General features: G+C 40.9%; 1 protein-coding gene across 1 annotated transcript in view; it reads right to left on the bottom strand.

Moving 5' to 3' along the window:
* adgb (androglobin) overlaps positions 1 to 15,069 on the bottom strand; it is a 332,059-nt gene that overhangs the window by 159,467 nt on the left and 157,523 nt on the right. Inside the window, exons 10-16 of the mRNA XM_072581648.1 lie at positions 14,023 to 14,151; positions 13,387 to 13,481; positions 11,965 to 12,139; positions 5,764 to 5,854; positions 4,571 to 4,700; positions 2,295 to 2,348; positions 1,442 to 1,558 (exon numbers count right to left, since the gene is read on the bottom strand). Of these exons, the coding sequence (XP_072437749.1) occupies positions 1,442 to 1,558; positions 2,295 to 2,348; positions 4,571 to 4,700; positions 5,764 to 5,854; positions 11,965 to 12,139; positions 13,387 to 13,481; positions 14,023 to 14,151 (791 nt within the window). The remainder of the gene's footprint in view (positions 1 to 1,441; positions 1,559 to 2,294; positions 2,349 to 4,570; positions 4,701 to 5,763; positions 5,855 to 11,964; positions 12,140 to 13,386; positions 13,482 to 14,022; positions 14,152 to 15,069) is intronic.

The raw sequence follows: 15,069 nt of genomic DNA, 5'->3' as shown, positions 1-15,069 counted from the left end.
GAGAGAAAAACTTGGTGAAGTTACCATCACTTGGTAAAAGGTGCTAAGCAAACTGATGAAACTGTGAGCTGACACATCTCTGGGTCCTGATGGAATTTGTCCGTGTGTCTTAAAAGAGGAGGCTTATGAGATACAGGCAATAAATACTTTAGTGCTAGTTTTCCAAAATTATCCAAATCTGGAAAGATCCCATCAGATCAGAATTTAGCAAATATGACTCCTCTATTCAAAAAGGGAGGGAGGCAGAGAAAAGGAAAGTATGGGCCAGTTTGCTTGACATCTGTCATTGGGAAAGTGTTAGAATTGATCCTCAAGGAGATTACAGCTAAGCACTTAGAAAACCTCAATGTAATTGGGAAGAGTCAGCATAGTTTTGCGAAAGGGAAATCATGTTTAATCATTTTACTGGAGCTTTTTCAAGGAATATAATGTGCTCTGGATAAGGTATACTATACTTAGATTTTCAGAAGATATCTGAGAAACTACCACACAATAATTGCGCTAAGTGTGAGCTCATGTTAAAGGAAAACAAGAAAATGGATTTCTCTCTACAGAGGTAGAAAAATGCATCACTTTTGGTCAATGATGATTAGTTCTTCAAGGTAAAAAGGACAAGGTGTTCATCTGTCTGTCTGTGTTCTGGAATGTGTGGGCAGTTTACCAAATACAACCAGTTGTCTCTGCAAACACAGCTTTCCCAGGAAATACAGCACCTAGATTATTTCAGATGCTCTTTAAGAAAACCGTCAGATATCACACTGTATTCACACCGAGACTTTTGTTTCAGAAACAGGAGAAGTAATGTGAGAAGCTCCTTTCCTTCAACAGACTGTTTACCAATTACTCCAAAACAGAAACTGAAATCTGACAGTAATAAAGCCAGGCAGGTCAGTAAACAAGCAGTTATCACAAGTGACAAAAGCTTATGCTCAAAACGAGACTCTCCTACTCCTCGAATGCTGCCTGACCGGCTGTGCTTTTCCAACACCACACTTTTTGACTCTGATCTCCACCGTCTGCAGTCCTCTCTTTCTCCTACTACTAAGAAATGCCCTGTTTAAAAACAATACTCCAATGTCCTCTCATTTGTCGCTTTGAAATAAATCCAGTCATCCACATTCTCCAACCCAAGATCTTTTCTTAAGATCAAATACGAAGAAAAAAATAGTCCTTCAAAGTCTGAAATTCAATTGTTGGAAACAGAGCATTGAGGAAGTAAAACAACTTTTTTCTTTGCTGTGGGAAACAACAGGGGACCAATATGCATTCCAAAACAAGCTAGCCTACAAGAGAACTCCAGTACTATAGTTACAAGTTTTCAGTTGAAATGTGTACTGTACGTTGAATATTGGAAAAAGATTCATACCAAAAGTCTGCCAAATTATACAAAAATCAAATGTTATCCTAAAATATTGACAAATACTATACTAACAATCCTTACTTTTTTATGTTCAAATACACTGCCATGCCGACTTGTATTGCTGCCATGCTGACTTTTAGTACCATGAGAAATTATTGAATGCTGTCCACCTGATTTTATGGACTCAAGTGGTCTTTCCTGAAAAAGATCAAAAATGGTATTTATTTGAAAGTGTTTTTTTTAATACTGTCCACATAACAGACTGTTAGTTAAAATTAAAACTTCTGTAATTGAAGGAAACTTATTCACCTATTTAAACATTTGGCTAAGTGGTCAAAGGCAGTAAATAGTTGTGATGTTTACACACTTAATTTGGGAAGAAATAACAAGCAGTATACCATATATATCCTTGCTGTGGTCTTGACTATTCACTCAATGTATTAATGACTTCCCAAACAGCAAGACCAGACAGGCAATACTCGCTATAATATGATATTCTGTGGATGAATAAAGACCATATGGAAACAACTGAGGGTTCGCAAAGACAACAATAAGAATATAGTCAGCATAGGAGTGGATAACAAAGTACAACATAAAGAGATTAAGAATTTAAAGAAAACTGAAGGTGTGACTTGAAGGATGCTTATTAATATCTGACTGAATAGAGCACAACATGTCTTAAAGACGAAGAACACAAAGACATGCTGCAGTTTTAGAATGGGGGCGGAATTTGTGATTGTATATGGGGATGTACTTAAAAGAAATGTTCCAACTCAGATTATAAAGTCTTTGCACAGTGATGTGTTGTCAGAAACTTAATTTGGAATTTTAAAATAATCATCAACAGTTAATAAATTCAACTCTAAATTAACGCTTAATTCTATGAATGTACCGTTTTCATCTCAAAATTACTCCCCAGTTGCTGCTTACTAACCTGGGTGTCCACTGAAAAGAGAGCATCTGATTTTATCAATTCCAGTTGGGTTTCCTAGAAAAGCATATTACAAATTATCCACAAATATTTCACATACACTGATTATGCATTTCTTTTTTAATGACAGCATAAGTATGTGCAATTTGGATATGTGCAATTTGAGTCTGTGCAGCTTTAACATCCTGGAGATTGCAAGAATCTTAACTGGATTACCTGCATAAGTACATGGCCAGGTCAAAAACCGGGAATTCCATGGTGAGTCATTTACGTCCTGATCTCTTAAAGTCTGTTCATTTATAATGGAATATTATCTATGTTGTTCTCACAACACTCAAAAAGCTTGACGCTATTCAGAATAAAGCAGCCTGCATGAACCCCATTTCTTCCATCAACGTAAACATTCACTCCCTCACCAATGGTGCACAATGGCAATAATGTGTACCACATTCAAGATGCACATTAGCAACCCATAAAGGTTCCTTCGACAGCACCTTCAAAACCCATGAACTCAACTTCCTCCACCTAGAAGGTTAAAGTCAGCCACTGCATGGGACCACCAACTACTTCAAGTTACAGACTTTCAATGGTTGCCTCACTGTCACTGGAATCAGGGAACTCCCTCCTAATAGCTTCTTTTTGAGTGCTGATTCAAAGCATGGCATTATTTGAACATTTTGGTTTAAAGCCTCATAACATAAACAATTAATTTTAGAACTTACAGGTGCCAAAGAAAAATCAGGCAATGTGCTTTGACGATTACTGCTTGGTGGTTCCGACATCTATCATTATGAAGTGCTTTAAGAGGTTAGTAATGGCACACATTAACTCCAACCTCCCAGATTGCCTTGATCCACTACAATTAATCTATCATTGCAAATGCCGACTTCTTGGCCCTACACTCATTCCAGAACATCTGGATAACAAAGGCACCTTTGTCACTCCTATTTATTGACTTTAGCTCCACCTTCAACACTTCCAACTAAATTCCAACAAAAACCCATCTCCAAACTTCGAGACCTAGGACTCTGCTTCCCTTCTGCAATTGGACCCTGCACTCTCTGACCTGCAGACTGCATTCAGTAAAGATAGAAGACAACACCTCCTTCACAATAATCCTCATTACTGGTGCTAGGCAAGGCTGCATTATCAGCCCCTTACTATACTCCTTACACACTCATGACGGTGTGGCCAAATTCTGTTCTAATTCCATTTACAAATTCGCTGATAACACTATCATAGTGGGTCAGATCTCAAACAGTAATGAGACAGAGTACAGGAAAGAGATAGAGCATTTAGTGGCATGGTGTAAAGACAACAATCTCTCCCTTAATGTCAGCAAAACCAAGTAGCTGGTCATCACCCCTATATCAATGGTGCTGAGGTGTAGGTGGTCAAGAGCTTCAAGTTCGTTTAAGTAAATATCACCAACAATCTGTCCTGGTCCGTCCACGTTGACATCACAGTCAAGAAAGCACACCAATGCCTCTACTTGCTCAGAAGACTCAGAAAATTCAGCATATCCACAATGACTCTTAACAATTTTTATAAATGCACCACAGAAAGCATCCTATCCAGGTCAACCACAACTTGCTATGACAATTAGTATGCCAAAGACCGCAAGAAATTACAGAGTTGTGAACGCAGCCTAGTTGATCATGAAAACCAGCCTTCCACCCATTGACTCAGTCTTCACGTCCCACTGCCTCAGGAAGGCAGCCAACATAACCAAAGACCCCTCCCACCCCGGTTATTCTCTCTTCCATCAGGCAGAAGATATATGAGTTTGAAAACATATTCCAACAGATTCAAGAATAGCTTCTCCCCTGCTGTTATCTGATTATAAATGGACCTTTCCGATATCAGGGTTGATCTTTCTCTGCAATTTCTCTAGTAGCTGTAACAATATATTCTGCATGCTGTTCTATTACCCTGATGTACTTCTGTAAGGTATGATTTGTCCTGTTAGCTCATAACACATTACTTTTCACTGTATCTCGGTACATGCGAAAATAATTAATCAAATCAAATCAAACCAAATCAAATCTCACCCACCCCATCTTCTGCATAAATGTCAACCTTTTCCTAGCTACCATCAGTTCTGAAGGAGGGTCACTGGACCCGAAACATTAACTCTAATTTCTCTGCTCAGACACTGCCAGACCTGTTGAGTTTTTTCCAACAATTTCTGTCTTTGTTTCTGTGTGTTTAATTAGAAATCTTTTGATTCACAGCTAAATAAATCTATTGCCAACAGGTCGGAGGTCAGATTATTTTACCTCTGCAAAGAAAGGTGACTCCAGAACCTTTTGTTCTTCATCATCATTCTGATCGAGTGTCTCATCGTTTTCACTGACAGCTGCCAAGCTAGTGTTCACAGCTTTTTTAATCAAGGGCACTTGGTCATTTCTGGGGAAGGAAAGTAAGATACTTGGAAACTATACCATTGATTTTAATCATCTATTTGGTGTGTAAAGGAAAGAATATTGATCCAGAAAAGAAGTCACAACCCAATTGACCAGACTTTCTGTTCAAAAAATGATTTAATTATGGTATTATGAGACTAGCAGTTTACAACATGATCATTTGTAATTTATGCAGTCACACAGCAGACATGGCAGCCAGATCCATTTAATAATAATGTCCGTTTCCCACAGTGGGTAAACATCCTGCAATCAAGTTGGAAGCCAGAAGCAGACAAGGGGGACAATGTGTACTCATGGTAGGATGTCATTTAGACTCATTACTAAACCTATTGATAGCAATTATTCCTGGGATAAGTGTAAGGAGCATTGCTTTCCCCTATCTCCCAAACATTACTAGGCAAATTCTGGCAGGTTTGTCAAAGGCCTCTCAGGCTCTTTCAAAGACACGTGGTACTTGATCGAGGGATGTGGCATCAGGAACTGATGCTGGCTACTGAAATCCATCCACCTTATCATCACTTCTAACCCTTCCTGATTTCCTTATTCCACCAGCCTCACTTCCTGATTGCAAGAATCTAATGATGACCCTTGGAGAAGCTTTTGAAGTAGTATCAGCAGCAACTGATGTTCCTCTTGGTGGTACAGTTGGTAATGGAGAACTACCAATCTCTGATAGGTCAGCTGCTCTGAGGGATTGGGGCGTTTTTTGACCTGGGATCCTGAATCTCTCAATGTTGGCCAGGTGCCTGTCAGAACTTAATGCAATTGGCCTCCTCAATGAAGTGATGTGGGGTTCCCACCAGTTCATCACCTGGCAGGCTGAACCTACATTACTTCCATTAAATTCCACCTACAAAACCTTTAGTGGAGTAAAACAACCCAAGGGACTGACACAAGAATTTTATCAGACAATAACAATCGTATGTCTGTGCCTGCTGTTAAACACAATAAAATGCACTAAATGTTTGGGGGAAATAATTCTTCTGCTAGTAGAAAAGAAAACAAGAGTGAAATAAAACAGTTTTGCCTTCAGTGGCTGTACTCACCTCTCTGGTGGCATGATTGTAGTGTCTATCTTGTAGTTAACCAATGGGCTTGAGATTTCAATAAATTGATCAGGTTTCTTTACTTTGGTCTCTGCCGAGAAGAAGAAGTATTTAGTCTGTTACTTCTATCAGATGGTTGAAGAGGAGGTCTTGACTAGTGAGAGAAAATGTTTGAAAATGATTTGGCAAATACTTGTGGCAATCTGGTCTAGAAATTAGATTTCCATGTATCAAATGTTCAGTAAATAGACTGTTTTTGGAACTGCCTTTTTTTTTAGATGGATCTTAAAAGGCTGCCAAAATGGCTGCAGCAGATCAGGTCCCTTTTGCAATTTACGCAGAAACTCAGAATGACTAGCTGAACTATCATGGGTGCAGTGCTTCCACTGAGTGGGCAGACCAAGACAAAAACATTTGTGCTCTTATCCAGAACTCAAAATCTATGGATTCCTAGGACTCACTGTGTCTGAACTCAAAATGTAACAAAGGCAACTGTAAAGGTGCCAATTAAAACATAAGGAAGTGAGAATGGCCACCATCCCTCACCCTGTTATGCAGCAATGTCCTGAACTTCAAATCATTCTGGGTGGACAATTGAAGTATTGGCCACCCAATCAAAAATGACTTCAAACAACCAGTCTTAGTTATTCTTAGCATATGGGATAACCAGTCAGTCTGCACAAAATACAACAGGAAACAGCATCAGCAGCAAAGGCAACAACATCAATGCCATAAAACTGAAGACTGCCACTTTGTTAAATCTCCAAGTTTGGCCATTTTCAAATCCATCAGTTCAGAAAACCGACCTCCTCATAAGAAGATGCACAAACTAACTTTATGACCTGCTAAAAATTGACCTCTTCAGAGGAATCCTGTGATAACAAAGAACAGTACATGATAGAGCAGGCCTTTCGGCCCACCAAGCCTGTGCTGACACATGATACCTTTCTAAACTAAAAACCTTTTGCCTCCATGTGGTCTGTAACCCTCTATTCCCTGCTTACTAATGTATCTGTCAAGATGCCTCTTAAATGTTGAGCTGGTATCTACTTCTATCACCTCCTCTGGCAGTGCATTCCAGGTACTTACCACACTCTGTTTAAAAAAATTGCCTCTCACATCTCCATTTTTCCTTTTTACTTTAAACCTTTTGATATACAACTTTAGATATTGAAATCATCTAGCTATAACCTCTTCTTCCCCTTGCCTGCATCAATCACATGAATTATAAGTATTCCTTTGTTTCTAAATTGTAGAAGGGCACCATCCCTTTTAACAGCATGTTTCTTGAGTCTGTGTGAGTGGGGTGAACATGGGAATGAATAATCCTCTCTAAACAAACAAAATCCTACTGCTGGTAGTTAATATTGATCGCATACTCAGGGGTTTAGAAACCCATCTTTTTAAAAACACACTGTTGATGAGTCTGGGAGCGGAATTGGAGTTTCAGTTCACTTTCATCATTGTCCATGCAAAGTATTAAAGTGAGAAAAGAACCCATTCCTACTGTATAATAAACTGCTACACAGCAGCCAAAATTATCCTGGAGAAAGTAGTGGAGAACCACAGAGCAATCTTAACAGTAGTTTTGAATAACGTAGGAACAAGTATTGGTATGGTTATATTGCAATAATGTTACTGGGTTTGTACTCGTGATTTCAAATACCACTACAGCATTTCTGAATTTGTATTACTTTGAAAATTCTGGAGATTAAAAAAAATCATTAAAAGTTATCATGAAAGCACATGATTGTTATGGTAATTTTTTTTAATCTTGTCTGTGATAACAAGATTCTAAAACAAACCGAATTTGACACTTAACTGGCAAAGCTAGCCATGTAGTTGTACTACAGAAACTAGGGGTGGGAATACCGAAATATCAAAAAGCAATAAAGAAGAAAAAAATTAGTTTTAACCTCTTTGATCATTTCATGGAATGCCATGTTCACTTTGTCTTCCTGATTAATATTGAGGTAAAGTAACCATTCAAAATTGCTTGCAAGTCTGTCTTATGTACCCTCAGTGACCCTCTCCATAATCTGCTTTTTCTTTCATTATTCGTGCACCTGTAGTATAATTTACTGTTGAATGTTATATTGGTTAATATGTTAATTTGTAGCTCCTCCTTGCTTTCCTAATTGTCATTTTGATGGCATGCAGCTAAAATTCAACAGAAGTATGCTGGGTATAAAGGTCATGACACCAATCCGTATGTAACACTTATTTGATGCTGGCATTGCTACTCTGGAACTCAGTGCTCCAGCTGGCACCTTTTGTTAATATTGTACAGCTGGACACACATTCAAATGCAGGAAGGACTGCACCAGGGCCTCTGAAGGAGATTGATGACTTATGAAGGTCATGTTGATTGGTTTATATTAGTTGTGGCTATATTTGTGCTTTGCACAACTTTTCCATGTTGCAAGCGTCTGTAGTGGCAGACACTGAACAACTTGTTGCAGACTTAAAGGAATCTGCACAAATCAGTTTCTTTTAAGACATGGGTAAACTAACAGAGGTATTCACTTTGCATACAACATAACCGACAGGATGGGCAGAACCCACATGAAGCAGGCAAGGTGCTGAAAGAGGGATGAGACAGAAAATGGGGAGAAGAACTCTCAGCAGAATGTCATTTTTGCTTATTCCGCTCTTTGGGACTTGATCGGCCAGGACCTGCTGGAGGTGTATGTCAGTATGCTCCGGGCAGGTACCATGAGTGAATCCATGAGGAAAGGCATCATCACCCTCGTCTACAAGCGGAAGGGGGAGAGGGAGGAAATTAGAAATTGGAGACCGATCTCACTGTTAAATGCAGACTACAAAATCCTGTCAAAGGTCATCGCCAACCGGGTCAGGTCTGCTCTGGGATCGGTGATCCACCCGGACCAAACCTGTGCTGTACCGGGCAGGAAGATCTCTGAGAGTCTCGCACTCCTCAGGGATACGATCGCCTACGTGCAGGACAGGGGGGTGGACACCTGCCTCATCAGCCTGGACCAGGAGAAAGCCTTTGACAGGATATCGCATACATATATGAGGGATGTCCTCTCCAAAATGGGCTTTGGGGAGGGAATCGGAAATTGGATCAGACTGCTCTACACCAACATTGTCAGTGCAGTCTCAATCAATGGGTGGGAATCAGATAGCTTCCCTGTAAGATCTGGAGTCAGGCAGGGATGCCCCCTCTCACCCGGCTTGTTTGTGTGTTGCATAGAGCCATTTGCCGAATCCATCAGGAAGGATGCGAGCCTGAGAGGGGTGACTATTCCTGGCAGCGGGGGCCTGCAGGTTAAGGCCTCCCTGTACATGGATGACGTCGCTGTTTTCTGCTCGGATCCGCTGTCCATGCACAGACTCGTGTGCATCTGCGACCAGTTCGAACGGGCCTCGGGGGCCAAGGTAAACCGAGGCAAGAGCGAGGCCATGCTCTTCGGGAACTGGACCGACCAATCCTCTATCCCCTTCACCGTCAGGACTGACCACCTGAAGGTGCTGGGTATTTGGTTCGGGGGGGCTGGGGCGTGCGCCAAGACCTGGGAGGAGCGGATCAGGAAGATGAGACAGAAACTAGGCAGATGGGGGCAACGGTCGCTCTCCATCGCGGGAAAAAACCTGGTCATCAGGTGTGAGGTACTCTCAGTATTGCTATATGTGGCACAGGTCTGGCCTATCCCCTGGACCTGTGCCGCCGCAGTCACCCGGGCCATCTTCCAATTCATTTGGAGATCAAAGATGGACCGGGTCCGAAGAGACTCTATGTACAAAGACCGGTGCAATGGGGGAAAAAACACGCCCAATGCCACCCTCACCCTGATGGCCACCTTTGTGTGTTGCTGCATCAAGCTGTGCGTGGATCCCCGGTACGCAAACACCAAGTGTCACTACGTACTGAGGTTCTACCTGTCCCCGGTGTTGCGAAGGATGGGCCTGGCCTCGCTGCCGCGGAACGCTCCGAGTAGTTGGACCGTTCCGTATCACCTGTCCTTCGTGGAGAAATTTATGAGGAAAAACACCTTTGACCACAAGTCCATCAGGAAGTGGTCAGCACGTAGCGTCCTTGAGACCCTTCGGGAAAAGGAGAGGGCGGATCCTGTCGAGCGGTTCCCTGAGCAGACTGTCAAAGCCATTTGGCAGAATGCCTCATCGCCAGAACTTTCCAACAAGCACCAAGACGTGGCTTGGCTGGTGGTGAGAAGGGCTCTGCCTGTGAGATCCTTTATGCACGCCCGGACTCTCTGCCGCACCGCACGCTGCCCTCTAAGTGGCTGCGGGGGGGACGAGACTGTCACACACCTCCTTCTGGAATGTGCCTATGCAGAGGAAGTCTGGAGAGGAATGCAGTGGTGCTTGTCGAGGTTCGTCCCGAGCAGCGCCGTGACGCGGGACTCCGTGCTCTACGGCCTGTTCCCCGGGACTCACACCGAGACGAACATTAACTGCGCCTGGAGGATCATCAACTCGGTGAAGGACGCTCTCTGGGCGGTCCGAAACCTGTTGATCTTCCAGCTGAAGGAGTTGACCCCGACCGAGTGTTGCAGACTGGCACATTCCAAGGTCCAAGACTACGTGTTGAGGGACGCGCTGAAGCTTGGGGCAGCTGCCGCCAAGGCGCGGTGGGGAAAGACCACTGTGTAAGATCGGCCTGCCGAAAGAAGAACAGGGGGCCCATACAGACGTTTTTTTGAGCTCTGCTGATGCCTCAGCCAAATATATGTATATATACAAGATTGAAAAAATGCACAGGATTGTAAAGGACAAGAATAAAGTCGAATCTGTGTTTGTAAATATGGACATATGTATGGCATGATCCAATGTACAGACCATCAAATCATTTATGAATAAAGTATATTTTTGAAATAAAAAAAAAAGTCATTTTTGCTCAGAATCTTCAGGGAGTAATTCTGCAAATTGAAAGTCAGCAAGGAGCAATGTGTGAACAGTCGGTTGGGAGTAAAGAAATTAAACATAGTTGGAAAAAATAGACAGATTGCTAAAGTTTCACATTTTTGCACTTGCAGGGCAAATGAAAAAAATGCCAAATTTTAAATGAACACAGCAATTTACAGAGGAACCTTGATTATCTGGCATTCAATTATCTGAATTTTGAATTATCTGGCAAGATCACAAGGTCCTGATGCTTGTCTAAACTATGTTATCTGGCATTCCATTATCCGGAATTCGAATAACCGGACGAAATACTGCCCACCTATGTCCTTCGGATAGTCGAGGTTCTTCTGTATTCTTCAGGATAAAAGGCTGCTGACTGGTTGTTAAGTTGATTGATTGGCCAAGGCCTTGCCATAATGACGGTGATAGGGTACTATTGCTTCTCCAAGCTAAGGCTTTAACAGTATTTTGTTTTCAGAAAAATGGGTCCCTGTACATGAATGTCTGATACTTCCAGTGAGCCATATTGTGAGCTCAAGTGATGCTATTAAATTAGTTGCTTGTATTAGCATAATCAGGTTGTTCAGCAAGTGCTGCACAGTCATGGGATTACATCTAAAAGCAGACATTTTGTTTTGGGTTTTGCAAATGGGACTAATTGAGTACAGCCTGTAGATATTTTCTAATCGACCAGGTCAGAGAGGTTATTACACATTTCTGGAGCTTGTGGGACTCGGGTCCAGGCCTCCTGACTTAGATATAGGGGTGCTCCTCTGTTTATAGCACACTACATAAGTAACATGCTTTTTGAGTTCATCAGCCAATTGCTGGAACCTACAGACAGCATGCTGGCATCACACTGACGCTGGAATTCAGATGCAACATGGTTCACTTGTGTTATAGGCAGAACAACGCTTTGGATTGACAGCAGTGCTCTGCTTGTATAAGACAGAATTTTAGTAAAATCTTTCTACTTTTTATGCCCCATTCCCTTTGAAATAAAGGCCAATATTTTACTTGCCTTCCCTATTCCCTGCTGAACTTGGGCATTGGCTTTTTGTGATTCCATTGCATAGCCACTGCATAAAAGCAGCATGAAATGGCTTGCTTAATCAACTGTTCAAATATTTGAGATATCTTGCCTTTCCAGTGCAATTTGAGACTGACTAGCACTTTTCAGGTTCAAAACTTACAAAACTTAAAACCTTGGTAGTGATTTCTTTATTTGGGGATCATTCACTAAATTTAGTTGTTTTGGTTTTAGGATCCTCTTGGGGATCATAACAATTGTCAAACTTAAAATAAAAATACCTTTTGGATCAGCTATTGGAAGAGCACGATTTCGTGGTCGGATGAGCTTCCATCGTGGAACTGGTGTTGTTTCTGGAGGGCTTATGAGGGGACACGACCTAGTCCGAGTAATCATTACTGGATGGCTATGCGCATGAGAAAGTCCGTAGTGTCGCAACTTCTCTGAGGAATCAGCCTGAAATTTGCAGAAGAACCACATAAAGTCACTGAAACAAGACAAAACATGAAATGGATATGGTTGTGTATATTACAGACTTTGACATTTCATGTTTATGATTTTCTCAATAAACAAGCAAATAGGAGTGGACACAAAATTTCTGCCACTTCCTCATTCCCCATGATAACTTCTCATGTCACTATCTCTAAGGAACCAATGGTTTAATTTAGTTATTTTCCTTATAATATATTCATAAAATCTCTTTTAATTTGTTTTCATTTAGCATGTTAGATTATTCCTATATTTTACATGTCGATTTTATAATTAATTCTTTGCTGATGTCCAAAACTCACCCAATCCTTAAGTTCTAGTTTTATTCTTTGTAATATTACCAGAGAGTCACAGAATCCCTACAGCACAAAAAGAGGCCATTTGGCCCATTGAGTCCACATAAACTCTCCGAAAAGCATCGTGCCCAGACCTGGGTCCCCATCCTAACCTCGTAACCCTGCATTTAACCAACCTGCACTATCCTGGATACTATGGGGCAATTTAGCATGGCCAATCCACTTTATCTGCACATCTTTGGATTATGGGATGAAACCAGAGCACTGGTCAGAAACCTGTCAGCCACGGGGGTAACGTGCAAGCTCCAGGCAGACAGCTGTCCAAGGCTGGAACTGAACCTGGGGCCCTGGTGCTGTAAAACAGCTGTGCTAAACACTGAGCTACTGAGCCACCCATTACAACATGTATTTTGGAATTAAATATTCAGTTATTTCATTAAATATTTCTCACAGTTTATTTAATGAATTACCCTTTAATCCATTTATCCTATCAATATCAGGCCTGAAACACGCCTTTTTTTTTGTGATGTTTAAGAGTCTTCTTTTGGACCAAAAGATATCAAGCATGCAATCAGATGGATAATGAGGCATTAATTCAGCAGCAGAAAAAGTATATGACTGCAACAAAAATAAGGTTCACAAATCAGTTGCACTTAGCAGAGGCTGCTTACATTGCTGATAATGATAGCTACTGGTGTCCAAATTGGCTGTCACATTGGCTACATTACAACAGCAAAGATACTTCAAAAATATTAAATTGGCTGAAAAGGACTTTGGTATGTTGTGAGGTCAAGAAAGTTAATTGACTGCAAGTTCCTTCTTTTAAATAACTTGAACTGTAGTTTTATTACTAAAGCAGCAATCAGGAATAGAAGTCACATAAATGTCTTGTAAAACAGCACGTGCAACTTATATTACCATTTGCCTAAGTAAAGAAATCTGCCTTTCCGACAGCTGTAGTGGGAAGTAGGTAGCATAGATCATCATCCGTGGCATCACTGGTGGAGGAAGACCTGCAGCACAGAGAACACAAAAACATTCAAAAACATGAATTGCTGAAAACAGAGTTAACTTTTTGAGTCCAGTGACCATTCTTCAGAACTGGTTTCTGAGGTTCTCCAGCAATTTATGTTTTTTTTTAATTTCAGCTCTCTGGCATCTACAGTTCTTTGCTTTATTAACATAAAAACATTGCCCGAGTATACAAACTTTTTAAAGAAACAGATAGCATTGAATTCAAATAGACTCATGTGAAATAAAAGTATACAATGACTAACATAAAGCCAAATGTACCTAGATTATTATCTATTGGTACTATTTTCACTCTAACAAAAAATCAAAATTAATGCCCGCAGTGAAGCATTTTTATTAATCAGTTATTTTGTTGAATTTCTCACCTACTGCTGTTAATACAGGAGGAGATAGCGTTGCTACATTAAAAGTTGTTGATAAAGTGACTCCAAGTAATCCCAACAAGGAAATGCAGAGCTGTTAGATCAAGAGCAAAAATTGCAAGAGCTCACCCATCGTTCAGTAACCAGGTCTATAACTTACTCTCTGTAAGAATTTGTGAAACACTTTGAGAGACAGACTGTGGTCGTTGAATCAGTGTTCTGCTTTTATCTTTATTGAATTCAGCTTCCTTATTCTTTTTCTTCCCAATATCTTTTGATTCTGGCTTTTCTGAAAAAAAATTAGCAAGTTACTGAAAGTGCATACATACTTTATTCCTGTTCACCAAACTGTCCATTTTATTGTAAATCAAGACAGTGCACACATCTGAGACTGCAGATACACTGAAAACATGCCCTGAATGGACTGTTAGTCATGGGGCTAGAAGAAAGGCAAACAAGAGTGGTATAGTTCTGGTCCAGGAGCTGAATGTAAAATCTTTGCTACATAGATTAGGATAATAGCAGCACTAGAGGAAGGAGGCCAACTTGAGAGAGAAGGACTGGAGCCAGATTGAAGAACCTAGCAACAAACTTCATGGAACCAACCTGCATACCCTCTTGACAGAGATCGAGAACAATTAGGATAAGTTGGTTGGGTCAAAAGGGAAATAGAGAATCTCCAAGAATGCAGTAGTATGGGTGCAGAGGGAGTTGGTTGTGATCATGATAGCCACTTCTTTGAGTTCCAGGACTCCTTTGCAGTGCAGCAAGAAATTCAATAATCTCATGAAAATAGTAAAGCTAAGGTATTTTGTACATGTAGCACTCTGGGATACAACATTGTACTCCGATCCTTATAAACTTATAAGGTATGCATGAGCAAGCTTTCAGACTCATCACATCTATTTTTTCTTGCAGATTGTTTTTTGAGTACTATTCTGCTACTGCTGATGGCCCACAGAATCTTATAGGTGCCCAACCTTGAGTTGTTAGATTTGTTTGAAGTCATTTAACAGAGTGATAGCATTACACAACACAATGGAAGATATTCTCAATGTGAAGACAGGACTTTTACTGGAGCTAGGGAATAAAAAGGGTACAACTGCATTTGAACATTGTGAATGCGAACATGTGTTTGTGTGTGTGTCACAGCACTACAAGTACAAATAATAAAACTATGAATATACAAGCATCAACAATCTTCTGC

Source organism: Chiloscyllium punctatum, chromosome 11 (assembly GCF_047496795.1).
Source record: "Chiloscyllium punctatum isolate Juve2018m chromosome 11, sChiPun1.3, whole genome shotgun sequence".
Taxonomy (NCBI): domain Eukaryota; kingdom Metazoa; phylum Chordata; class Chondrichthyes; order Orectolobiformes; family Hemiscylliidae; genus Chiloscyllium; species Chiloscyllium punctatum.
Note: the sequence above shows the minus strand (reverse complement) of the source record. Positions and strands in the feature narration are given on the sequence as shown.